The 27,622-nt window shown below is 40.2% G+C and overlaps 1 protein-coding gene across 6 annotated transcripts; it reads left to right on the top strand.

Annotated features, from left to right (window-relative positions):
- Positions 1-4: 4 nt before the first annotated feature.
- On the top strand, positions 5-27,622 carry RHOT1 (ras homolog family member T1). 6 transcript variants are annotated; one of them, XM_068151048.1, is made up of 21 exons: positions 5-162; positions 4,024-4,082; positions 5,530-5,611; positions 6,814-6,857; positions 7,574-7,627; positions 8,372-8,424; positions 8,960-9,068; positions 9,647-9,748; positions 11,141-11,239; positions 11,636-11,744; positions 12,676-12,796; positions 13,465-13,549; positions 14,626-14,771; positions 15,333-15,433; positions 15,687-15,817; positions 16,140-16,223; positions 16,957-17,076; positions 17,768-17,970; positions 19,379-19,501; positions 24,921-25,064; positions 26,467-27,622. In XM_068151048.1, the coding sequence occupies exons 1-21, from the start codon at positions 126-128 to the stop codon at positions 26,582-26,584; spliced, it is 2,124 nt and encodes a 707-aa protein (XP_068007149.1). In that variant the 5' UTR covers positions 5-125; the 3' UTR covers positions 26,585-27,622. The 6 variants fall into 6 exon arrangements, with proteins under 6 accessions (XP_068007149.1, XP_068007150.1, XP_068007147.1 ...); XM_068151049.1 differs by lacking the exon at positions 24,921-25,064; XM_068151046.1 differs by lacking the exon at positions 26,467-27,622 and having other exon boundaries at positions 21,978-25,007.

Genomic DNA, 27,622 nt, shown 5'->3' on the forward strand with positions numbered 1-27,622 from the left:
CTCGGCGGCGGGGAGGAGGCGGTGCGGGGGGGCCCGCGGCGTGAGGGGATCCCAGGCCGCAGCGGCTCCGCTTCCCCCGCCGAGCCCCATGTGAAGCGCTCCGCGCCGGGGCCAGGAGCGGGGCCATGAAGAAGGACGTGAGGATCCTGCTGGTGGGAGAACGTGAGTGCGGGAGGGGCTGGGCCGGCCGCGGGGCAAGGCGGGCGCCGAGGCTGCGGGGTAGGGCGGGGGCCGCTGAGGTGAGGGAGAGCCGCTGTCGCCATGCCGCCGGCTGTCAGATTGCCCCAGCGCTCTGGTGTCCCTCAGCCCCTCCCGGGCTCCTTCTCCTTGGGGCGGGGATCCTGGCCCAGGCCCCCGGGGGAGGAGGGAAGTCCCGGCCCTGCGGGACTGGCGGAGGTCGGGCTGGGCATCTCCGTGACCGCTTCGTGCCGGAGTGGAGCGGCGGGAGGGACGGGCCGGCGGGCCCGGGAGCCTGTGCCGGCGCTCGGCTGTCAGCTCCCGGCTTCTTCCTTGCCTTCGCTGGTTGTCGGGCTCGCAGCCTGGAAGTCAGTTGGAGGAGTTGGTTTGCGTCCCGGACGGCCCTGGAGATGAGACCGCGATGAAATCCGTGCCATGTATTTGGCCTGTTTAAACTTGTTTGTTTGTCTGTGGAAACCAAGAGTACATCTTTCTGTTTACTGAGTTCGGAAATATGTGGCCAGATGTGCTGCAGGCAGTTATCCACCGGCTGTTGAGGGCTTGTGGCGAGGACAGGGCCAGGGGACCTTCTGCCATTAACTTACTGTGTGACCTTGAATAAATAGCATGTACTGGGACATGCATGCCAAAGATACGGGGAGGGAGGTGTGTCTGTGCTGCCGCTTATGTTCTTAAAATGATGTCTTTAAGTTCACGTTTAGGTGCCCAAATAAGTGGCAAGGCTTTCAAAGGTACAGCTTCTTACCGATGCAAATGGCAACAAGGAAGTGCTGGTTACCTAGGTGTAAGGTGTGCTTAAGTTCCTCCCAGAAAAAGAATGCAGAGTAATTGCTAAGTGTTATTAGTAAAATTACCTAATTATACTAAGAATGTAGCGCTACCAACAAAGCTTTCATGAGAATTGAATGCCTGGTATATGTTTATAGTACAGTTATTTCATACTGTGGGTATGCTTTGTCTGTGCTGCCTAGGAAGATCCTCCTCTTTAGAGAGGAATCTTCAGGGAGGTGGTACTGTGCAGAACTAGCTTGTTCAGCTCATGTGTTAACAACTCATTAAACTTGTATTTGGCCAGTTCTGCAAGACTCAGTTTATTTAGAAATGTATTTATGGATCTGAGTACACAAGTGAACTCCTCTTCAGAATATATGCCTAACTGAGCTTCATTTCTGTGGCAATGGGGGTTTCTGAGCTGGCTCTGGACAGAGGTCTAAGTGCAGGCGTAACAGGTGCTTTGCTTTGTCAGTTAGATTCACACTGTGTTCAGCTGAACACTCAAAGATACAAGTCTCTTAAGTATGGCAACATGCAGAACGTGGCACGGAGCAGAGGCTGAGCATCTTTATGTTGCATTTTTGTTGGAACTGTAAGGAACAGAAGGGAGAAATTTGGTTTACACATGGGCAGAACTTGTCAGTTACACTGTTAGTGCTGTTTTCTACTCATCTTTTGTATGCAGGAGTCTGAAATCACAAGTCAGTCTAGACCACGTAATACATGCTAGATGATAACAGCAGGCCATCAAGTTTGGACTCCAAAATATCAAATGAAGACCTTTTGTTGTAACCCTGTTTCAAAACATAGCCTTTGCAATCCCCAGTGGTCCTCATTTTAGCTTCGAGGTTGTTTTAATCCTAGTACCCATGGTGCAAATATCAAGTTTTAATAGCCAATGATTCACTGAATATGTTCAGCATGTTACTTTATGCAGCATGACTTAGGAAGAAGTTCTATACAGAAAGAGTGATTGCGCTATGGAATGGGCTGCCCGGGGAGGTGGTGGAGTCGCCGTCATTGAAGGTGTTCAGGAGGAGACTTGACAGGGTGCTTGGTGCCATGGGTTAGCTGTTTGGGTGGGTTGGATTGGTTGATGGGTTGGACACGATGATCTTGAAGGTCTCTTCCAACCTGGTTTGGTTTATTCTAATAAAGGTTTATTCTAATAAAAGGCTTTTCTAGGAGGAACAAGATGAGTTAATTATCACAAAGTGCTGTGCTCTTCATCCTGCTCAGCTCCTATTGTTCAGGCTGTTATTTCTGAGACTATCAACAGAGTTGGAAAGCCAAATGGGTGACCTAGATTCAGGCAAAATAAACAACATGTCTGCACCTCACCTGTGGTTTTTCATTGAAAACCCCAACTCTAGGACACTTGGAAGTGTATCAGAAGCTTATAAATACTGAGCAGCTTTGCTAACCATCAGTCCATAATCATCAATTTTCAGTACTATTAAATTAATGAAATGTGTTTCTATATCTGCAAAGCCAACTTGTTTTGTCACCACTTCAAATTGAAGCTGACTTAGATGCAAAATATACTGCACTGTTTCTGGGAATTATCTAATAACTTTAGTTGCCTGTCAAGGAAGCACTTATCTCGGGAAACAGGAGAGCTTATAAAGTTCTTCTGGTTCTGTTGGGGTGAAACTGAAGATGTAGTTTATGCAGGAGGACACCTGGCAGTGTAAGTTACAGCTTTAGTTGCTGTGAGTATCTTTGATGAGAACGCAACCAGGCTCCTAAGAAACCTGTATCTTGCTAATACCACTGGGGAAGAATTAATATCTGTTCTCCCTAAGGAAAACAAAAGTCTTCCTCCTCAGGATAGTTTCTTTGGTTGTTGGGGTTTTTTGTTTGTTTGTTTTTGGGTTTTTGGTTGTGTTTTTTTTAATTACTACTCTTTAACTTACTGTGGTGAAGAGAAGCTTTTATTTCTGGATGTCAGAAGGCCCCTAGTTACTGTACCAAAAATAGTCTTGGATAAGCTGAGTGTTTGACTAGCTCATCAGTTTGGTAATACCATTTTCACTTGTACAGTTTGATCTCCTTTTCTTCATCCAATGGTCAGAATTATGTAGTTAAGTAGACAAGGGTAAATGCAGTGATACCAGCAGAACAGATTCTGTCAGTTGGTGACGTTTTCTGTCATGTTCAGCGGGAGCAGTGGCACAGGCACTGACTGATGGTGAGCAGTGTCTGAGTTGATAACACTCACATGCTAGCAAAGGTGCTGTGCATCCAGGACAAAAGGGGCCTTTGCTTGAATCGACTGTAACTTGAATTCCAAGATGAATCGACTTGTTGGAAATACATGATCCCAGATAATAGCTGAATCTTAATATTTTGGGGTTTAAGAAATTGCTCAAAAGCAAATAAAGCACTAACAGCCTTGAAAGGCTTTCAGAGAACATTGACAGATGAAGAGTTTTAGGGAGGGAAAACCTGAGAGAAGTTATCAAACTTCATTTTCGATGATCACGTTAAAGATTGTCCAGAAAATCCAAGTGTGATTATCAGAAGTCTGAACATTGCTGGTAAACAGAGTCATTTATTTGGTTGAATCAAGTTGAATATTGAAGAAAAGATTATATTCTTCCTGGATTAAGAAAACTGACTTTGGAAGGGTTGGTGGTTTGAGATGTTTCTACTTGTCACCTCATTGGTATCAAGGAGATCATGCTCTCATTTTTTCAAAGCAATCAAAATGTCTTTTGGAGACTTTGTCCACTGGTGACAGAGCCATGTATTCTTGCCAGCTCTGCATGAAGGTTTAAACCTGCCAATAATTCTGAGTAAGAGAGAGCAGGATTTGATTCCCTTCTGGATGAAATGCAGAAGTGTGAAATGGGTCCTAAGGCTATACAATAAAAGAATGATGAGAGTATTGCTGCCATCGGTATTTAAGATATTTAAACAACAGATATGAAGCCTTTAACATGGGCAGGTGGAACATGTTTTTAAAGTACTTCCCATTTTAAGATGGGATGCAGATGTTGAGTGTAACAAACTCAAATTATCTAATTTCTGTTTTTAATGCTTTTGCAGCCAGAGTTGGGAAGACCTCACTAATTATGTCTCTTGTGAGTGAAGAATTTCCAGAAGAGGTAGAGCATCCTTATTTGCTTTCTAAGTTTGATTTCTGTCCTGTCGTATAACTTGCTCTTTGAAAGACAAAATTAACAGGCTCTGATTTAAAATAATGTTTCCTGTTTAGAAAATAATAAAGTCTAAGACTGAAGTGAGGACTTCTGGGTGAGTGATGTAGGTTTATAGGTTAGTTTATAACTCTGCATGAAGATTAGGAATTTAAATTGTATCTAGGTTCCTTTCTTGTTTTTCATGTGGGTACAAAACCTAATTTCTTTATACCTGAGGAATGTTTGGGGTTTTAAGCAGTTGAAATTGGTCATTACTGACAGCATATTTCAGCATGAGAGACTTACAAATGAGAAGGTGCTGAAAGAGGCAAGGCCCTCAATTATTGTGTTGCATTTAAAGAGAAAATAGGTTGCAAAAATGAATGAGGAATTAAAAGTCACATTCTATACTTTACACTTAGACATTTTTTTGTGACTAGACATTGCCTTTCATTCTATTTTTGAAAGGTGTTTTACTCTTTTGGAAGTAAAACCCACTCTTACTGCTTTCTTCCTAAACAGCAGTAAAGCTACATTTTATTCCTTTTATTCCTTTAAAAAAGCAGCACATAGTTCTCTTTATATCATAAACAGAACTGCAGCTGCTGCAAACAGTTAAACTTGTTACGTTTAAACATGAATGTTTATTTCTTCTGATCATAGGTCTTAAAATAGACATCATGTGCCCCTCTTTGAGGCTACACATGCTGTGTTTAATGCAAATCAGAAGGTTACCACAGTTTGTGAGTCAAGATTAGATTGTTAACATAGTTGAATGTAGTTCCCAACCTTGCAGATAGAAAGCAGTTTCTCTTAAACTGCTCATGGATCCATTTCTTTGACAGGTAGGTTGTTGATATAATTAATGAATTGTAGGCCTCTATTCACTTCTCAGCTTCTTCCTGCACTATTTCTCTAAAGAGAAAAAGCATCATCTATATGTAACACAAAACCTGCCTGAAATTACAGAAATAAGTCTGAAAAACTGCTGACAGAGACAGGTACAAGTCCTGCAGGTCAGGCATGCAGAGCAGAGCTGTATGGGTGTGCGGAAGGAACATCTCTGACTCTGAAATTGTGTTTAATATACTGGATATCGTCAGTAATTATTCCTGGTGAAGACATGAGTAGAGCTTGAGGCTTTCCAAAGAGCCACTCTTCTGGTGATTGGCTCTTTTCCTTTTTCTAATAGAAGAAAACAAAAGTATCATGAATGTTTAATGTGAGCAGGTAAAAGACAATAAATAAAGAGCTGTGCAGGAAGCTTTCATTAAGATTAGTTTAAGCTGATTCTTCCTCAATATGGATTTGTGTTCTCTGGAAATAAAATGGCCAGCAGGAATGCTAACTTTGCACTTGCAGAACACACTTTTTATTAGCATCATGTTTTACTGCTGTTTCTTTCCAACCTGAGGTCCCACCACGAGCTGAAGAAATCACCATTCCAGCTGATGTCACCCCCGAACGAGTGCCAACACACATAGTGGATTATTCAGGTAAGGACTGTACCGCACTGGTGCTCTTGAACTGATATGGAGTGAAATTATCTTGCTCAAGAGCCTCTTCAGCATTTGTACTGGTGTGGGACCGAAGCTCCAGATAGGAAGAGACTCAATTAAAGCAGAAACCCATGGAGTAAAACTACATCAGATGATGCTGACTAATTCAAAGCCCAATACTAACTGCTGTTGGTACTTCCATGAAAGACACCGGTGGCAATATTCCAGCCAAGTCAGTGTTCTTTGGGTGACAGATCTGCAGTTCAAAGCTGTGTGCTTTCATGGAATGCAAAAGTACTCTTCTTTCAATGAAGAATTTGCAAAGATGCAGGGCACTTTACTTTCTGTTCTGTGTCTTTCTACGTTTTTAAGTCTGGACACTTTATTCTTTTGTGACAGTTTTCATATTTTGTAATTTCTTTTTTGATCTGTTCCAATCTTGACCTTACTGAATGGATAGATAAGCTCAGTATCAAACTGTCATAAATATACATAGCTGTTGCACAGCCAGAAAAATCCTTCTCCCATTATTATAATAAAGATTTAAGCCATGTTAGCAAATAACCTTACTGTCTTCACTCTCCCTCTCTCTTTCACAGATGAAATATCTTTGGGGTATTTACCTATTTAGAAGAAAGAAATAATGCACTTGTCTTTATTTGTGTAGGGTTTGTTTGTTTATTTGGTTTTGGACTTGATCTTAAATTTATGTGGAGTGAGATTTTCTTTCTGTTGGATGAAATAGTTCATCAATTGAGCCTACAGAAGCTTGGTAAGAAGAAGAGAAAAAAAAGACACTGCAGTGAAATTAACACATGCTATATTCTGTTGTAGAAGTTTACATTATAGAACAGTGTTGCTAGTTATTATCCCAGGAAGGGGCTGTTGATAAATATAGGGGATGCAAACAACAATTCATTCCAGAAAGAGCCTGTCTACAAATGTAATTATTTCTCTTTAAAATAGCTGTGTCAGTGTATAACAGACTGTTTGGGTCTTGGGAGTTAAGGGATCAGTTTCATTCATTGTTACAGCAGAAACACTCTTTAGTGCATCACATAAAAAGACATGTAAACACCAAGAGCTTTCACAAGGCTGGCTTCTGAGCATTGTGAATCAGTGCAGTTTCTGAAGCTTTTCAGTTTTGTTCACAAAAATGCTTCTCGGTATTAATGGCTGGTTTGTTCTGTTGAATGCAGAAGCAGAGCAAAGTGATGAGCAGCTTTACCATGAAATATCACAGGTAAGTGTGCTTTAATGTTTACTAGAACATACTTTCTGCTTTTGAAGAAATTTTTGCTTTTAAGTTCACTGGGTTGTAGTTTGAACTGAAGACAAAAATCCATCTCCTTCTTTTTCTTGCCTGGTGTTTCATTTTGTTCTATTTTGTGCCATGTGCTACTGTAAACCTTCTTCTATTTAACAAAAGCAAGTACTGCCACTTTGTTGGTGACAGCTTTGTAAAGAAATCATCCTACCTTGGAAAGCTCCATTCGTCTTCTCTCTGTCATCTTGTGCTGTAGCATTTTTGAATGGCGCAGGCTTCTTGGTAATTTTGTCATTCCTTCTGTTTCCTATTTTCAGTTCTTTCTGAGCACCTTTGCACATATTCTCTGCAGTTAGTCATGGTGTTGTGTTCCATTTCTGGCATTGAGTTTGGTGCTTGAGTGGAGGCTGCAAGTTAGGATTCTTCAGTTGAGCTTTTTTGGTAGCATAGGTGTCTCTGCAGGCACGAGCTGTGAATGTCACACTGCAAGACAAGCTTTTTGGCACTTCTCAACATCTAAATTATTTGGTTTAAGCTGTTGTTCAGGCTACAAATAGCTTAAAGAAGCCAGGGGCAGAGCTTTGCCTAATGGTGGGATGTTCTTACTCTGTTATTATGTGGTTCTTAACTGTGTTTTTTGCTCTAGGGCCCCTGAACTGGAATTTCATGTCTTTTGTTTCTTTTCCTTTTAGGCAAATGTGATTTGTATAGTATATGCTGTTAACAACAAGAATTCTATTGATAAGGTATGGTAACATGTTTTACCTAGTTATTGCTTGAGAAATTACTTGTGCACTGTGTTGGCAAGGTAGAAACTGCAATGGATAATTAAAATGCAGAAAATGGTGTTTGAGATCAACTTAAGAGAATGCACAGATGTATTATTGCTGAGTTTTCAGTCTTTCCAGTCATCTGACAAAGCTCCTCATTAATCAGCTCCAGTTTGTATTTGTTCCCTCTTTTGTGGGTAAATATTGCACAGAACCACAGAATGCTAGGGGTTGGAAGGGACCTCAAAAGATCATCCAGTCCAACCCCCCTGCTAGGAGAGGATCACCTAGAGCAGGTCACACAGGAACACATCCTGACTGGTTTGGAATCTCTCCAGAGAAGGAGACTCCACAACCTCTCTGGGCAGCCTGTTTCAGGGCTCTGCCACCTTCACAGTGAAATAGTTTTCCCTTCTGTTCCTGTGGCACCTCCTCTGCTCCAGCTTGCACCCACTGCCCGTTGTCCTGTCCTTGGACATCCCTGAGCAGAGGCTGGCTCCATCTTCCCGACATTGCCCTGCACCTCTTTATGAACATGAATGAGGTCACCCCTCAGGCTCCTGTACTCCCCGCTCCGGAGCCCAAGATCCCTCATTCTGTCCTCGCATCTTTGTGAACCTTGGGAGAGAAGCAGTAGCATTTGTAGTCAAAGTTGTGCACAGTTCAGTCCTTTTCAATCTGATGGTGTCTCTTTCATGTTTGTTTTTCACCTTGCTGTAGGTAACAAGTCGCTGGATTCCTCTCATCAATGAAAGGACAGACAAAGATAGCAGGTGCATAAGTACAACTGGGATATGTGAATTAGACTACACATCAATGGGTGGCAGCAGACAGTGCTGAGGATGTTCATTAAGAGAATCAAATTCTAAACTTAAAGTTTATATAAGAAGTCCAAGCAACAAGAGATTTAAAGTATGTAGGTCTGGTAGATGTGCTAGCAGTGCCATTTGTTTGGAATTTCATGGGCAGCTTCTACCAGGTCTGTTGACACTTGTTATGGTACAGCTGGTTTTAGTTAACCTGGTCTGTGTAGGTTTTCTACTGATACTGGTTTTGCATAATCATAATATGATCAGTTCCTTGTGTGTTTAGCTGTCTGCTTTTTGTAGTGTCATCAAGCAGTACATTTCTGTCTCAGGGTATCACAAGAAGTGACTGAAAACTGCTGTTGTTTAGCTTGTTGGCTGCCAGAGATAGTTACATCATGACAATAAGATAATGGCTTCTGGTGGGAGGTAGGGTTCTAAATTAAAATTAGATCTTTTTATCCTTCTTACTTTAAAGCTCTTGACCTTTTTTTGTTTTCAGATTGCCTCTTATATTAGTTGGAAACAAGTCTGATCTAGTGGAATACAGCAGTATGGAAACTATCCTTCCCATAATGAACCAATACACAGAGATAGAAACGTGTGTAGAGGTATGCAAGACTTCCTGAAGTTAGAATGAGTAATAAAAACACCTCCTTGCCAAGCATGTGTGGCAGCTTTTTAATAGGAAAGTTGGTGTTTGGGGATTTTTTTTGGTGTTCAAAATAAAATATTCAAATGTAAATCACCATCATGGTGAGTTGCTGTGTTGTTGTTTTTTTTTTCTTTAAAGATTATATAGCACTTGAATTTGACAGTAACATTTAGTTGCTATATAATTTTTCTAGTATTTAGAGCTTCCTGATACCCTTGCCTTTAAAATGTTTTAAATTTAATAGTAAGCCAGACAGGTGTCTGTCAGGTATTAAAATTGAATTAATATGGGTGATAGGCCTCTCTTGAAAGTAGATACAACTTTATGGCTTCTCTGTTCTTGGTACAACATCAAATTGCAGTGAAACCTTCTTTATTAATTACCAAAGAGATGTAGGGCTAGGTGTTTTCCAAACAGCTCTGTACCCACCAGAGGGTGCTGGATCTTTACAGGTTTGATGCTTGTTTAACTTTCGGGAAGAAACCACCAAACAGTCAAGGAACTACCTAATCAACATAAGGATTTCTCTTGCAGTGTTCAGCCAAAAACTTGAAGAATATATCTGAGCTATTTTATTATGCACAGAAAGCTGTTCTACATCCTACAGGTCCTCTTTATTGCCCAGAGGAGAAAGAGGTATTTATACATAGATTCTAAGAACAAATAATGCAGGAGGAGGAAGTTAATCACTTTCCTGTGCTTTCCTTTTGCATTTCTCTGTGTGTTCTGTTCCCACCACTCCCTCTCCACATGTCAAGCATCACATTCCAGAGCCATGGTGATTGTTTGGTGTTGCATTCATCTGATCTTTCCCCAAGACAGTTTTTGTTGCCCATGTGAACTGCTAAGTAAAATGAGAAGCTTTGATGATGGCTTTACACCAAATGTAATGTGAACAAGCTCATGCGTTCATTTCAGTTCTCTCTATCCACATTTCACAGTAATTCCATTTATTTTGGGGAGAATGCTCCAGACTTGACCTGACTTAAGGGAAAGCTTTTCTGAGCATCTTAAGAGACTTTGGCAAAAGGGATGAGAGTCATGTGAAGTGGCTGGTGTTTAGGTATCACAGGTAGTTAGATGAGTGTATTACAAAGGAGTGTTTTTTTAAAACACTAATATCATGGGCAAATAAAATCTCTAAATGTAACTTCCACATAGTGTTCAGCAGTAGCAAAGTTGCTTCAGTCATGAATACTTGAGAGAGCCAGAGAATAACTCTGTTTTGATTTCTTCCATCAGAATCATCTTTAATTTTATCTCAGTATTACTAACTCATATTGTACTGAAATCTTTTTGGTTTTCCAAAACCAATCTCTATGCAATCTGTGTGACCTCTGTGAAGAGAAGAGTCCATCATCACTGTAGTTGTTGGGAGAGAATTGCCAGTGTCTCTTTTCCTTCACTCGGAAGGTATCCTAGCAATTATTTTGTCCTAGAGATAGTCAATATGATCAATGCTTTGCCTGGTAGATGAATGAGCCCTGTGAAGATTTTCAGTGTTTGATGTTTGAAGCCTTCTGAAGCCATAGTTGAAGTGGCGAATAGCGACAGTGTGCTTGTTTAGAAGGAGGTGGCTGTAGTTGTAGAGCTGCTTAGTTTTGTAAGGCCTTTTTTTTCCCCCTGCACCAGAAAATATTTAGGGGGAAAAAAAAAAATCATTCAGCAGTGCTTTAGAGCTTTCTGTAGCTAGAAGCCTGACTTTGGAGAACTGTTTTGTTGGGGTTTTATAGTGACTAAGTAATGCCACTTTCAGTCTGTGAAGAACTTGGGCTCTTCTAATAATTATAGAAAGACATTTAAAGTGGAATCATTGCTTTAAAGTTATGGATGTAAATTTGCTAGGTCAGGATTTAGTTTCCTCCTGCTTTTTAGTTTTGTGTATGTCTATAAAAAATATCTCTGTTTTAAAAATGTAAAATGAAGCTTAGCATTTGTTTTCATGTGTTTGAGCTGCCTGATGTCATTCAATATAACCTTTTTCATGTTCAAGCCTAGAAAGATACTGAACTTCATTTTGTTCCTCAGATGAAACCTGCCTGTATTAAAGCACTCACTCGCATCTTCAGGATTTCTGATCAGGATAATGATGGCACTCTCAATGATGCAGAGCTCAACTTCTTTCAGGTAACTCTTCTGCTTATCTGTTTACTAGAACTGTGTAATTCTAGAGAAACAAGTGACTGTTTCTGAGGGAATAGCAGTAAGCTGAATGCTAAGGCAACAAGGGCTAAATGTTAAAAGTCTCAAATGCAGCATGAAAGAGTGGAGCTGTAATAGTGGAAATGGTTTCAAATTTATTTCTAATCGTTGTTCAAGAGCAAAATAAATTATGAAAATGTACAAGACCCAAGGCTTGTATTTAAAAATAAAATAACATTTGTAGACCTTAATTTCCACCAAGAAATTGTATTGTGCTTTGCTAGCTTACCAGAACATTTAAGGCTCTGATCCACACAGGACATGCTGTTTGTCCATCTTAGCAGCCACTGGTCCTAACATGCTCTTCTTGGATTTTACTAGAGAATTTGTTTTAATACACCACTGGCACCTCAAGCCTTGGAAGATGTAAAGAATGTAGTCAGGAAAAATGTGAGTGATGGAGTTGCAGATAATGGATTAACATTAAAAGGTAAGCCCTATTTAACTCTTAAAAGATGTGTCTCTACAGTTGACAGTCATTCTTACATGAAAGAGCTTGTCTTTGGGAAGGTGATCTCTTTTAATTCTTTTAGACTACAATAGCTGGGTGCTCTGTGGTATCAAAGGGTGATGAAAGTGGGGAATAAGGAGGTGAATAAAATAAGGTCTTTCTTACTTCTTGTTACAGAGATTAGAATCCAAAAAAGTCTGCTGCTTCCCAAGATCTTGTCTCCTAGATAATATGTATCTTGTCTCTATGCTCACTGTCTGCAGCCCTTGCCAGCAAGGTGTGGTGTCTGTCACATTTTAACAGCAAGTTGTACAGATTTGTTCAGAGCAGATGGCAGAAGTAAAAGGAGGGAAAAAACCAAAACATTTTCTTTCTGAGCATCAATTATATTTGCTCTGCTTGTGCAGCTTACATGTGTAATTGGACTGGTGAGAAATTGTAGAGTGGGAATGGTGAGGTGTAGCCTTACTAACCAGTGAAACCTCAGTATTCATTAAAGCCTGCAAAGTGCTAAACAAAAAACTTACCCAGTTATTTTGGTATGGGAAAACCAAAGGCAGTTTTCCATGAGACCACTCTGCAGGCTTCTTCTGAAGGCTTGTTGGTTTAAATCATTGAAAATATTGCTGTCTCTTTTCATACAGCTAAGTTCTTCTAAAATGTTAGTGCTGAAAGCAGGAAACAACAACAGTAAAGCAAGTGAGTGGCTCTTTGAAGGGGGCTTCTGCAAATAAGATGATTTCTGAACCTTCAGTGCGTGTAGATAATGCTGTGGTGTCAGCCAGGAGGTTTAAAATCTGAATGTGGATTGCAAGCCTTGTTGTTTTCAGTCTGATTCCAATACTATTAAAAATACTTGTGCCAGATAAAGCACTTCCAAGGCCTTGAGATTTCATCATTTGATTTTTAGGTTTTCTTTTTCTACACACACTTTTCATCCAGCGGGGAAGGCACGAAACAACCTGGACTGTTCTGCGTCGCTTTGGCTATGATGATGACTTAGAGCTTACACCAGAATACTTATTTCCCCCGTAAGTGTCACTTACTTCAGCTGTCTTTAACTTGCGTGCATTTATTTTATGCTGCCTTCTGCTTTGCCAGGAGGAAAAGGTTGTTGTAATATGTTTATTTAACACATTGTTACATCATATGTCTCCTTTAGTTTATGACTAAGCAGCCAAAATCTTCATGTGACTGAAAATTAGGAAGAATTGTCTCTTGCACCAAACCATGCACTGCTGTCTCTGCAAGAGAGGTGGCAGAAGAGACTCCCAGTACAAACCTAGGACATGAATATGAGCAGTTGATTATTCTATGTGGCAACAAATTCAAAAAACAGTCTCTAATTTGCCAGTTATTTCATAGCACTTGAGATCCTTTGCAAATCTCCCAATTAGAAAGTGAAGAGATGACCAAGTCTGCAGCTTCTTTTCAAAATGTAGCTACATCATTTTCTGCTAATAAAAATCAAAACACAGAAACCAAACAACCAAGCAAAAACCTGATTAGATTCCATGATGGCACAGTAAATATATCCTAATAATAAATACCTGCTTTGATCTCTTTAAAGATAAATTATTAAAGCTAAATGCAAAGATCAGATACCAAAGATTGTAATTCCAAAAGTCTGCATTTTGAGTTTTAGTATTCATAAACATGCTGAACATGTCTTGTATTTGTTTTTGTTTTCAACAAACAGGTTAAAAATTCCCCCAGACTGCACCACAGAATTAAATCACCATGCATACTTGTTTCTTCAAAGTATTTTTGATAAACACGATTTGGTAAGCTTTGCATTTTAGTCTGTCTGTGCCCTTAGACTTAAGAGCCTTACTTTGCTATGAATTTTCTTTGCAAGTGTGATTTCTGTCATTCTGTTATTCAGAATCTCTCTGGCTTAAGTTATGCTGTCAGAACCAGACTGCTGTTTATGTTTGTCTAGAAGGAGAGCTGGAAGTTGGAGTTGTGATAGCAAACGTTTTTTTTCACTAGCTGATATATTTACTCTTACTTAAAAACAAGGACAGAACAGTGATTAGAAAGAAAGCAGCTGAGTTACTTAGAGCCAGTTTCTTGAATCTTATAATTGTAGAATCATAGAATGGTTTGGGTTGGAATGGAACTCCAGAGGTGATCTAGTCAAACCTCCTGCAGTGAGCAGGGACATCTGCAACTAAATCAGGTTGCTCAGAGCCTTGTTGAGCCTGACTTTGAATATCTTCAGGGATGATGCCTCAGCTACCTCCCTGGGCAGCCTGTTCTAGTGTTCCACCACCCTCCTGGTGCAGTACTTGTGCCTAACATCCAGTCTAAATCTTCTCTAATTGCAAACTGTTGCCCCTCATCCTATCATTCCAGGCCTTTGCAAACAGTCCCTCTGTAGGCCCTCCTTCTGGTAGGCCCTTTCAGGTACTGGCAGGCTGCTGTTAGGTCTCCTCAGAGCCTTCTCCAGGCTGAACAACTCCAGCTCCCTCAGCCTATCCTCATAGCAGAAGTGTTTCTCCTCTGGACCTGCTCCATCAGGTCCATGTCCTTCTTGTGTTGAGGGCCCCAGAGCTGGACGCTCACCAGAGCAGAGGGACAGAATCACCTCTCTTGACCTGCTAGACACACTGATTTTGATGCAGCCCAGGCTGTCATTTTTACTCTGAACTGCAAGTGCCCATAGTTGGTTCATGTCCGGTTTCTCATCCACCAGCACCCCCAAGTCCTTTTCTGCCAGGCTGCTTTCTATCATCTCATCCCCCAGCATGTATTGATAATGAGGATTGTTCCAGCCCAGGTATACTGCAAGAAGGCATTAGTTTAAAACAGGCATGAGTGAAGTGATGCATTCCTGGTATCCTCTCCTTGTTTTCAGGACAGAGACTGTGCTTTGTCTCCAGATGAATTGAAAGATTTGTTCAAAGTCTTCCCTTACATGCCCTGGGGACCAGATGTTAACAACACTGTTTGTACAAATGAGAGGGGCTGGATTACCTACCAAGGGTTTCTCTCTCAGTGGACGTAAGTGTAATGGGTTCCATTTATTAGCTGAGAGCTCTGAATATGATGATGTCTTAGTAAATTCTTAAACTTCCAGTCTTTCTACTAGATTTTAAATAGTTGAACATTGACCCAAGTAGTCACCTTTTTATAGACATCCTCAAACAGCTGTTATAACCTGTTTGGCATTTGGCCAGTATTTAGTGCTAACAATGAAGTGTCTCTTCAGATTGTGGAAATCTTCCTGAAACTTGTCAAAATATTTGTGGTTGTACTCTTTAGAGGTGTTATGAACAGTGATAATCTATAATCAGATATTTTCCCTGTTGAAAATACAGAAAATTAGGAAAACATTGTTTGCTGTGGAAAAAAAATGTGTAGGTTGCTACAGGCAACCTACTGCTGCTTCCATGGTGTTCTGCTGGCTATAAAGACTAGAAAAGTTGCCACCATCTTCCTTCAGAGTGTTTTGTCCTTCAGTACTACACAGGGCCAGGAATCCTTCTGTCATGTCAGTCTCATGCCTGGTTCAGTACTGTAAAAATGCTAACAATTAAGAAACTTTTTTGTCCCCTCTGCCAGACTAACCACATACTTAGATGTACAGCGCTGCCTGGAGTACCTGGGTTATTTAGGCTACTCAATACTTGCAGAACAAGAATCTCAAGCATCAGCAATTACAGGTAATTAAAAAAAAAAATCATTTGGTACCACTTGAGTAGATTTCTAAATTTAAATTCCTAATTCCAGAGAGTAAATGGTTTCAACAAATGGTCTTTCTTGTTTCACTTACTCTTAATTTCTGCTTATGGCAGGCCTTTGATTTGGTTTGTTGGATTGGTTTGTGTGCATTTTAGTGTAAGTGGAAAACTATTTCATACTTTCACCTACATGCATCTGCATCTTGTGAAAAACATTTGTTTTTGTTTTCCAAAGTAACAAGAGACAAAAAGATAGACCTCCAAAAAAAACAGACACAGAGGAATGTTTTCCGATGCAATGTTGTTGGAATGAAAGGCTGTGGGAAAAGTGGAGTTCTTCAGGCTCTCCTTGGAAGAAACCTAATGGTAAGAAACCTTTTCCTTGTGTTCACCTCTAAGTTGAGGTTAAAAATCAAAACAAAATTATCTTAGAGCTTGGCAGATTATTACTGAGTTTGCAGAGTTCTATGAGGGGATAGAGAATTACTGGGGAGGGGGCATTTAGTTATTTACCAAATAGGCAAATATCTACTGAGTGCAGTAAGTACATCATGGATCAGAGCATTGCATTTACTTCTAGAGTAAACCACAGATTATTGTGTATTTCATTCATTAATATATTGAGCTGCTCAAATGTAACATAAATGAGGAAACTGCTGTGGTCTAACATGGAATTCTGCATTTTCAGAGGCAGAGGCAAATCCGTGCAGAACACAAATCTTACTATGCCATTAATACAGTCTATGTGTATGGACAAGAAAAATACTTGCTGGTAAGATTGCCTCATTATTGATTGCATGTGACTGGTTACTCTTAAAATTCAGTGAATTATCCAGAGCCTTATGCAAACAAATTCCTGGTTTAATTGTCTCCTCTTCATAAGTGTGGATTCCCCTTTGATCCTTTCCTAGCTCAAATATCTTCTGGTTTTACGTATTGCTAATCATTTAAACTGAAGCTGTTCAGGACTTGTTATTTTTGAAGGCTTGACCTAAATTGTACAGAACCCAGACCATTGCATTTATGCTGCAAGGCACCAAGTTATAACATATTAAAAGTTATCAGTAATGAAGAATCTGTCACATAGGGTGGGCTGAAGTTAATCTGCAGTGGGTGAAATACTCTTCTTTAAAGCTCATTCCACTGTGATTTTCCTTCTTGATAATATGGCATCTTTCTTTGTTTTCCAAGACCTCAGTTCCATGGTTTTTCTCTGTAGGATGCACACCAGTTTCTATGGGAGTCTAAAGACTTTGTGTTCATCTCATTTTTTGTGATGAGGTTGTGATTGCCTGCAGATTTTAACAGATCATATAGGTTGGCTGTGTGGTAAATTCCTACCGTTTATTTCATTAGTTCTGCCTACTGTCACTCCCATTAGTTCTACTGGTATGTAAAAATGAGCCAAAATATAGGGGGGGGAAAAGAAAGTTACGCATTTCCTTTTAACTGCATAGTGGCAAAGCTTTCCTCCCTCTCTGACCATCTTTTTGGTTTTTTTCCAGCTACATGATGTCAGCGACTCTGAATTTCTAACTGATACCGAGACCATATGTGATGCTGTCTGCCTGGTATATGATGTCAGTAACCCTAAGTCCTTTGAGTACTGTGCCAGGATTTTTAAGGTTTGTGTAGTTTATGTAATCAAACCTTTACATTTATAGATCTTTTCACTGGCTAAGCATTCAGTGTCACTTACTGGTCCTATACTCAGCCTTTAAAAGATATTCTTTATGAGCATTGCTTATATGTGCCTGATAACTTAAGAATGTAGGTGTGTTACTCATACATCTATTTGTCTAAAATATTCAGCTTCTACAAATGTCTCATATTAGTACAATGGCTTTATCTTTACGCTGCTGCAAGCAGTTTGGCTTGGACTGTTCCAGGCTGGGTTCAGCCTGGAGAACAGAAGACTCTGGAGAGACCTTTTAACTGCATCTCAATATCTGAAGGAAACCTACAGGAAGGCTGGGGAAGGACTGTTTAGGAGGGCTTGTAAAGATAGGATACGAGGGGCAATGGTTTGAAACTGGAGCAGTATAGATTTAGGTTGGACATTAGGAGGAAGCTCTGCACAATGAGAGTGGTGAAATACTGGAACAGGTTGCCCAGGGATGTGGTAGAGGCCCTGGCCCTGGAGACATTTAAGATAAGACTTGATGTAGCCCTGGGCAGCCTGATCTAGTTGCAGGTGTCCCTTCTCACTGCAGGGGGCTTGACAAGATGACTTTTGAGGGTTTCTTCCAACCTGGTGCAACCTGTGCATGCTTCCTATGCTGTTGCTTTCACTTTTTTTCTCCTTTCCATTTGCAGCAGCACTTCATGGACAGCAGAATACCATGCTTAGTGGTAGCTGCAAAGTCTGACTTACATGAGGTCAGACAGGAATATAGTATTTCTCCTGCTGAATTCTGCAAAAAACACAAAATGCCTCCACCTCAAGCCTTTACTTGCAATACAGTGGATGTGCCGAGCAAGGATATCTTTGTTAAGCTGACAACCATGGCGATGTATCCGTAAGTACCAGAGCTGCTCTCGCTGCCCTCTTGCATGGGTCACGCACAACACCACTGCATGGCATCGTTAGCCACCAGGATGGAGCTGCCTCACAGAGCTTGAGCAACAGAGAGACCAAAGTGACTTGAGGAGAAGCTTCAGATGATTTCAAAGGGACAAAGTTGGTGTATATGCAGCATGCACTCAGTGTAAGCTGTTGGGGCTCAGGTGTTTTTTGAAGGCTGCTCTCCTTTATCCAGCTCCTGCTGCAAATTGCAATGGACATGTAGGGTTCTGTGCCGTCCTTACTGTGGGTGCACAGCTCAATATGGCAGTGTTCAAATAATCTTGGTATTTTTGGGATGCTTGTGAATAAGCTGTACTGCAATCCTTCTTAACAGCTCAGCTTGACAATTAATTACAAGTAAACTGACAAGTTAATTACAAGTTCACTCTTTAGTGAACAGCAGTTCACCCAACGCACAGCTCAAAGCTTTGGTTTTATCTGCTGGGTGTTCATCACTCTGCTGCAGTTCATTAATAGATCTTAGATTTTTAAAATAGAATTCCTATAAACATCTTTTGGGCTTCATATAGAAGATAACTAAGCTCACGTTCTTCACTACACATCTCACTGTTGCTAAGCTCACTTTGCATCTCCTTTTTTGGTGGGTGGAGCTTTTAATATGGTGTTGAACCACATAAATATTACAGCAGATGGAGTCTAGTATGACAGCTGACATTTGCCTTAAATTATATAGAACTAATGTCACTTTCACCCAAAATAAGAGGATTTTAAAAATTATTATTTGATTTATTTTTTTTTTAATACTGAATTTATTGAATTAGATTTGTACAGCTTTTGTTTTGGTTTTGTTCCCTTGTATTTATTTTGTAGCACTGGAATACTGGGAAACCACTAAAGTGTAGCACTGACCCAATGTCTTGTCATCAATATTCCTGCTTCTCCTTTAGTTTTCAAGCATGTGCCTTTGGTAGGGTGGGAGAGGTAGAGGTTCCTGTCACATTGTCCTGTGTGCATTCCCAGTGATAGAAAATGTGGCTTACTTTCCTTTGAAAAAGGGGTGTTACCTATTGCTGTGCAGACATCCTCTGAAGCCTTTAGATGCTTTCCATCCAAACCGAATCAAATTCTGCCAACGTTTTCCTTCACACTTTGTGCTTTGCTATTCAGATCTCTGTGTGGTGGGAACGCCCAAGCGCCCAACACGTGGAACGTCCAAGCTCAAAACTCTGCACAGCTGTAGTTATACCCTTGCTTCCCCAGTGTATTTTTTTCTCCACTCCTTACTCATTCAAATGTACCCTTTTTATTCCTAAATCTCTCTTGGTTGTGGCACAGTCCTAATGTGCACCTGATTTTTATGAGCAAGATTTCAACTCCTGTCCTTCTGTGTGTTTTCGCAGCCATGCCCGGTTACGCTGTATGTGCGCCTGCAACAGGTGTACATTTTGCATCTGTCAGAACTTCCTCAACTCAGACTTGCTGCAATCTGTAAAGAACAAACTCTTCACTGCAGTTCTTAACAGGTCCTTAACTTTATTTACTAGGTACCAGGTGTGCTTTGAAAAAATGAAGGTTTTCTGAAAAAGCAATTGGTAACCATATGCACTCAGGTTTTTCACTCCATAGCCACTAAATAGGCAGATGCTTGGTTTAATAATTGTCATGAAATTGTCAAACTTTGTTTAACTTGAAGGTGCCTTTGGTCTTTTGAGCATAGTCCAGTGATTTCTTTGAAACGTGACCAATTTGGGAGTTGATTCAGGCAATCAGTGGTTACACAAATGCTGTGGAGAAATTAGGACTGCGTTTTTAGGGAGCTGGTAATGGCCATGAAGTAGTGTCTGTAAATCTGTGTAATGTGGCTCACTTAAGACATTGTAGGTCTGTTTAGTATTGATCAGAGCCTCTTAGACTGCAGTTGCACAAATACTTCCTTTAAAAGCACACCCTGACTCTAGCAGCATTGTATAACATATTACCTATTTGTATTTGCTAGTTGTTTGCTATGTGGGAATTTATAGAATTTCAGTCAGTGTGTGTGCTGTGCTTAGTTTGCTCAGAGTGGCTATTTTGTGTAAAATAAAATCTAGAGCTTTTAACACCCAGTTCCCCTCTGGCTGAAGCACAACGTGTCAGGATAGTTAAATGCAGACGCTTTGGAAAAAGCAGTTGGTGAAGAGGGAGAACTAGTTTTCAGCATTGACAACGGTGCTGTACCTTGTCTTGTGTGTGCTGCAGGCAGCTTCTGACACACATGATTTACTAACACCTCAGCACTTTTCATCTCACCTCACCAAATGGGAGTTCAAACCAAACAATTTCATAGTGCAGTGGCTCCATCCTTTATAACCTTCTTGAAGGCAACTATGATAAATGTGATTCTTGGAGGCAACTATGATAAATGTGTTTATTTGAAGGCCATGGTTAGAATATCCTGACAGGCTGCTGGTCCAAGTATGTTATTACTTCTTACTGCTTTCAGATGTCACTGCTCCACATAAAAGTGGCTGTCTCCTTTAAATGCAGGTTACACACACACATAAGAGACCTGCTGATACACCCACCTACAGTCCTGAGCCTCTCTGTGAATCACCACCTTATCCAGGATAAAAGTGTTAACCAGAGAGAGAGAGTTCAGAGAAGGGTGAAAATCATTTGCTTAGGAGAAGACTGAGTATCAGTGAGCCTGCTTGTGCTGCATCTCTCTACAGCAGTAATCCCTTAGTCAAAACTCCCTTGAAACAGCAATCTCTTGGTATATTGTTGCTCTAAAATTTCATTTAGCAGTCACTACTAGAAAATCCCAACCCTGTTGTTGAGGCTGAAATCACTTCTATAACACATCCTCATTTTTTGGAATGGTTTTGGGTTGCTACATTATCCGTTGTGGTTTGTTCCTCTTGAAGCTTGTGGTGGGTTTTTTTGGAGTCCTGCATGAGATGTTGCACTTGGTTCCTCTGAAGTACTGTCAAGGACTCAAGATACTAAAATCTTTTTATAGGAAATCTTGGGATGTTGCCATTCCACAGCTTGTCACTAGATAGTGTGGCATAAGCATAGCAATCAACTACATCCTGAAAAAGTTTGTCCGGTGAGGGGATTCCTCAGACTTTTCCACTCGGCCTACAGGATAGAAAAATTATTTGTTGGAATCTCTTTGCCTACAGCCATTCAATTAGTCAACAGGGTTTGGTGGCAAGTTTCCAGCATGCTGACCTGACCTCACCAGCTCTCTTCCTAGTCAGCTCTTGATGGGTGTTTCCTGATTGAACACCTTGGCACAGGTTATTCCCCTTCCAGTACATGAACTGCAGTGCAACTTCATGAAGATATCTGTGAGCAAGAGGGAAGATCTCCTAATTGTAGGCTGAGGAAGGGAGAGATGGTTTTCTTGTTTAAACAACAGTTCCTAAGATGTGTTCTTAATCTAATGATTTGTCATTAGATTAGAGAAAGGGTTGGAATCAAGAAAGGTTTTCTGATGGAGTTTATATAACTTCTCTTATTTTGCCTTTACAAGTGTTTACCATTTAGTCAGGTGGTTGGGCAAAAGTACTCATTCTCCTGGTCCCTTTCTATGCTGAGCCTTTAGACAGTGTAAGTAGACTGAAATGTCTGGCATTATTAATTGCTAAGTAATGCTTAATCAGTGGTACCCAGGCAAAACATCCTTACATGTTTGAATATTCCAACCTTAGTCATTAAAGGAAGAATATTGCCTCTGTGCAGCTGAGCACCAGTCCATGCCCCACTCCAGTTTCTGTATGACAAACTTCAGAGGCTGTCCCAAGCATCTGCAGGTAACCACAAAGGCATGTTCAGAGATGTGGAAGTTCAACTTGGAGATGTTTGTTGTGCAGGAAGAAGGGGATTGTTGGTTTGAACTACCCAGGATCACCCTTTGTTGGTTCTTTGTGGCAGGCAGCACTGCACATGCACGTGTGAGACTTGTTCCTCTCCTCTACTATTCTTATATTTTTAATTTGTTCTTTCCTTTAGGTGTTCATTTGTATTTGTCTGGCTGGCACTTAATCTCTTTTTATTACATTGTTTTACCTCATTTTGGCAGCAAGGTTTCTGCTTATGTCATTCTAACTTTTTTTTTTTTCCCAACAATGAGCTTGGAATTTTTATTTATTTATTTTTTAACTCAAGAGCATCAGTTTTCAGTGTTTTTCTGCTTTCTTGGGTTTCAGTTATTCACTTGTTGCCTTTTGCTTGTACAGTAGTGGCATTTTCCTGTGAGCTAAGTTCATTTCCAAACAGACTAATTCTAGTGCATGCGAATTGTGGTGTTCAGGGGGAGGGAGTCTTCTTAGAGAATGTTTTTCTTCCACCTGAAGATTTTTATACTGTGTAACAGAAGTTAAATTCTACTTGCACAAGTTTCAGTTCTTTGTAAGAACTGAAGTTCTTTTCCTGTGGAATTTTCTTGTAATAATGGGAAAGCTTTAAGATTATAACCTAGGATTTTTGTCACTATGAGTACAAAGCTTGTTTTTCAAAAGCATTAAATCTGGCTGCAGAAATCTATCCCCATGCTTAGGTGTCCCCCAGAGCAGTCCAGTATAACACTATTCTACTTGGCTGGTTTCCTCCTTCTCTAAACTGCTTAGTGCCCCCACACTGAGCAGGAATTTGAAGCAGCACCCCCTGATTTCTTTGCAAATAGAATGTCTTGTATTAGCACTTTACATTCTTTACCTGTTCTGTAGATAAGATGCACTTGGAGCTTTTCACATTTGAAATGATTAATGCATGGGGGGAAAATTCAAACTGCTGGAGTTGGTTTGCATCTGAAGAAAATATTTGCCTGGGGGGCAGCTGCAGCAGCTTGCGCATGCTACATGATGGTTTGGAATCCAGCTGCTTACATTTCGCTGTTGGAACCTGTTGGTTGTCAGAGCAGGCTGCTGCTGTTTGCTGGCTGCTTGAACCTGCTTATTTTGGTGTGAGTAGCCATGAGGCTGTCTGTTGGCCTCTCCACTGTGCTTTTAAAAGACTTTTGTAGTTAATTTGGGAATGTTTTCCAGCTTTTATGGTTAAACCTTCTCAGACTTGAGATTCTTCTGCTGCTGACAAGGGCAAAGCGTCAGCACTGGCTTCTAACTCAGCAGTTCTTGTGTGTAACCATGGCAGGCATGCTCAGCTAACCTCTTGAGGACTGCATGTTGCAAACTTCTTGTGAGTTGTTAAAGCCTCTTAAAAGAAAGCCTGCCCAGATTTCAAAGATCCTAGTCAACAAATAGCAAATTACTTGACTCACTAGGAAGAGTAGGTTGAATAAAATCTGTCCTTTTGTCCAAAACATGTAAATTGGATTGGTTTAATGTCATTTTTTGCCAAAGGTAACGTCTCTAGACTTTATCTACGTGGAACTGTGTGACTAAATACACCAATCAGTTTGGGACTTTTGAAAGCTAGTTGTTACTATTACTACTAAGAGTTGCAAATACAGCTTTATTTATGGCCTCCTAACTACTCCTGTGTGGATGTTCTACCCTTGGACAGAATTTTTGTAATTCAGAGTTACGCTCTTACTAGCAAGGTAGGAACAGTTTCTACCACTGGTTAAATTTAGTTTCATAAACACAACTACACTGAAATAAAATCTGAACATTATTTATTGAAGAGGTAGAGGTTTTCAGGATGCATGGAGAAGTTTTTCTGCATTATGGCCACCACCTTCATGTCAGAAAACCTGCGCTGGAGTCAAAACATTGATCCTCTTTACTTATTTCAGACAAGCATGGGGGTTTTCCCCCTTTAATAGCAGCTCAACAGTATTAGGAGTGAAAGTTGTGAAAGTGGAGATTATGACAGCATTAGGAACATTTCAGGGGGGAAAAAAGGGGTTGGTTTTGGTTTTGTTTTTTTCAAAGGTGTAAAGCAATTGGACACCCACAGTGTTCTGAATATCAGGAAGGATTTTCAGACTTTGTATTTTTGGGGTGAATCCAATAATTTCTTACTGAATTCAGTAGATTTCCTTGAGGTTATAAGAAATCCCTGCCTTGATTTAGTTCAGTTATTTAAATGAGTCTGTTACTGTTAGACTTAGAAAAAAGATCAGAGTCAATTTACTCTCCCTTTAGACATAAAAGGGGGGTTTTGTCATGACTGAGAATGTATTAACTGCTTTTAAAAGGATGAAGCATGCAAGTTTCTTGCAAACTATTAAATATAGACCTGTACAAAAGTCAAAATGAGGCAAATTATAGATAGGAATCAAAAAATCTAGATGTGCTAGTGCTTTAGGAGGCAGTGCAAAAGTATTCATTTGCATTTTAAACAGTAATTTGCACATTTAAAGGGATGCCTTTTAAAGTTGGGCATTTGAATTAACCAAACTAAACTTGAGAGTTGTTAGTTACCCAACAGAATTTGTCACAATCGGTTGAAATCATGTTACACACAAGTGAGTTCTTTTCCATACACAGATAAGGTTTAGAATTTACGGAGCTCAAGACAAGGGGGGTTAGTGAAAATCCACCACATGTTAGGGATAAAATGCAACCTGGAATTGAATTATCAACAGTAATGAGATCTTGCCAGTTATTGGGCTGATGTGTTGGAGTCATTCCAGCGTGAGTAGCAGAGGGACTCTGGCTTGTGCCTGTGGTGCAGGTGTATTGCAGTATCCTCTGGACACGTAAAAGTTGAGGCTTTGGGGATGGAGTGGGAAGCGATCCAGTTTCTGAAGCAGTTTTCTTTATCCTTGATGGCATTTAGCCACAAAAATTCATATATTGTACTTAGCTTTTCAAAAGAACAAACTCCGTTTGTGTCTGGTTTTCCCCAAGCACTAAGTTTTTAACAACTGCACAAGAACCAGGGGCTAGATGGCTAAAAATGATAGGGCTTTGTTGTTTGAGCATATTTGAGACCCTTGCTGTCATTGAGTCATGCTATGAACTGCAAACTGTGCATGTGTGTAAAAAGGTTAAGACCCTACATAGATGAGTTGGGGGCCATGCTGTTAGCAGATGAGGAGAGCAGTATTATGCAGCAGGTGCACGCCGTCAACTTTGTAGAAGATTCCATCTTCATGGAGTCATCTCTTGGTCCACGTGTACTTGAAGACAGGTAACAGCCAAACTAAGGTGCCCTTGCCATTGCCTTTGCCCTTTCTTTCCCCTCAGCAAACCACTTGACATCTAGTTTGCAGAGTTGTCAAAACCAGCTGTAGAAGAACTAATGCTTGCAGGAATTAATGAATTTGGTCTGCTCTTTAACCCAGCAAGATGTTCTTAAATAAAGTTAGGTTTTTTTGAAGACCAGCTGTTTGTTTGTGCAGCAAAGAGCCTGTCCTTCAGCATGTGGTTTGACAGTACACTGATCTCTATAGCTTATATTGCTCCTGCAAATACCTATTAAAGAATAACTTCAACTGGTATTGTGTATTTTGATAGTAACAATTCCTGCTTTATTAAACAGCTTCTGTGCTAGAGCTCTGCAGGTGCTCTCTTGTGCATCCTGCATGCTCAGGACCTCTGTATGCTCCTTCTACTTTCTTCTCACCGAGTAACCCGTGATGACTAATACAGGCTAAAATTCCTAGGCTAGTGGAGTTTGTTCTACCTTAAACAAAAGCAAGCAAACAAACCAAACTTTGCTGTCATTTAGGAACTTCTTGTGCTTTGAATTCTGGCATTTCTGGTAACTTGTGTTAAACAGTAGCTCCTGCTTTCTGGTAAGCTGTCATACTCAAGACTACTTTGGAGGATGGCCAGCCTGTTTAACTGAGCATGCCCACAGACTTCTGCAGTATCTGGGAGAGTTGGGTCATTGGCTGTCTCTACTGTCATGCAAGATGTGGCTTTTTCTGTCATACACTCACCTCATACTCTCATTCCATTGTGTCTTTTTCTGTTGAAGACATTGTCACTGCTTGTTCACTAGCACTTTCTCCTAGCTTTCAGCTTGGTATTGGATGACTGTTTCTATTGCTGTTCTTGTGACTGTACTGGGAAGAAAGGGATTTACAAATGGTCCTTTTGATTCTAGCTTTTGGAAAAATATTACTTGCTACTTGTCAGTAAACTATTGGGGAGGGAAGAAGTCTAAGTAGATATTTAACAGAACTGGGAAGTTTTTTTCCAGAAAGCAAAGTCGGCATTTAAACCCAAGGGTTTTGCTGGACAGAGTTGTTCTCACTGTGGGTTAATTAATTATTTGTAGCTCGTTTTGTTTCCCTTCTCTGAATGCTTGCCGGTACTCTCAAAGACAACACAGCGCCTTCCCCACATTCATGGTTAACGATCTGCTCCTACATTTCTCTTCAGCTGTGTGAGCTCTTGACTTTAGAGAGGTCTAGTCATGTGCTCAGGGCTGCAGACCAAGTCCTAAGCTTTTAAGTAAGTTGTAAGCTGCTGCTTGCCTGTGACAAGTGTAGTGATGAATTTCCAAAAGCAGAGTAGTTTAGCACAAGTTGTCTGATGTTCTTCTCATGGCATTAACCTGGTTTTGTACATGTGCTAAATTTTAGGCACGTGACACAAGCGGACCTCAAGAGCTCCACGTTCTGGCTCCGAGCAAGTTTTGGTGCTACTGTCTTTGCAGTGCTGGGTTTTGCTATGTACAAAGTGCTACTAAAGCAGCGATGATCTGAGAAGAAGCACATCTGGCCCTACCAAATAAAAACTCCCCACTTTTATGTACATTCTGAATGCTTTAAATTCTGCTAGAAAATATTTATATATGCAGAGTTACTTTATTAATATTTGTAATTCATGCATAAGATTATTTTAAATTATAGCTCTAAGGTATTATTGCATAATGTGTGGAAAAAAAATTAAAAGTAAAAGAAAATTGCATCTTAACAGCCAGCTGAAATGGCTTAACTTGTGAGGCCAAAAGGGAATCTGTTGTAAATAACCTGTACATATTAAAGCAGTAAGACATTGCTTCCCAAAAAGCTATTCAGAATACTGTCCTTAGGTGTCTCACCATGGTGACATACTGGTGTATAGCTGACATTAATTTTTCAGTAGGGTAGGTTCAACTCAAGGAACAAAATTCCTCAAGGATTGCTTATTTATTTCACATGCATCTGAAGTGACTTCATCTTTTTGTACTATTTAATCTATACCAGGCAGAATTGTTATTTTTAACTGATGAACAAATTTCCCCACTAATTACGTGTTTCAAGAAGTCACTGTTGCAGTCCTGGCCTATGATTTTTGTACCTTACATGACCAGGGATGTATTCAGCAGTCTGACTTTTGTTTTAAAAGAAGAAATGGAAGCTTAAAAACCCACCCTGCCAGATCAACTTCATATGCCATGTGTAAGTTGTCTTTTTTCATCTTCCATTATGTTGTGTTTTATAAGCCTTTTCATCAGACGAACAAATTTGTATATGATAAATGTTTATAATTCAACCAAGTGTTGCTGTTTAATTTCCCACCACTGTCAATTGTACCTGTTGAGAGCTGTGTATAAGATAAAACTGAAATAGTACACAGTGCCTATTCTACTGTAGTATATTAGCTGCATGGGTCACAGTGCATTCTGTAACTGGCTAGAATTACCTAGAGACACAGCTTTTTTAATGATCAAGTAAAACAGTAATTCCTCATGACAAACCTATTTTTCCATTGCTGGCCTTTTCAAGTATTTCAATAAAATAACTGTGTACTGTG

This window comes from Melanerpes formicivorus, unplaced genomic scaffold (assembly GCF_026170545.1).
Source record: "Melanerpes formicivorus ecotype bairdi unplaced genomic scaffold, bMelFor1.0.p_v2 SCAF_21, whole genome shotgun sequence".
NCBI lineage: Eukaryota > Metazoa > Chordata > Aves > Piciformes > Picidae > Melanerpes > Melanerpes formicivorus.

Excerpts from the sequence above, each read along its gene's own strand:
- RHOT1 (XM_068151046.1), top strand. The coding sequence starts at position 126 with ATGAAGAAGGACGTGAGGATCCTGCTGGTGGGAGAAC. Across the intron at positions 13,550-14,625 it reads TTTTTGATAAACACGATTTG|GACAGAGACTGTGCTTTGTC; the intron begins GTAAGCTTTGCA and ends CCTTGTTTTCAG. Across the intron at positions 17,971-19,378 it reads ACAACCATGGCGATGTATCC|CCATGCCCGGTTACGCTGTA; the intron begins GTAAGTACCAGA and ends GTGTTTTCGCAG.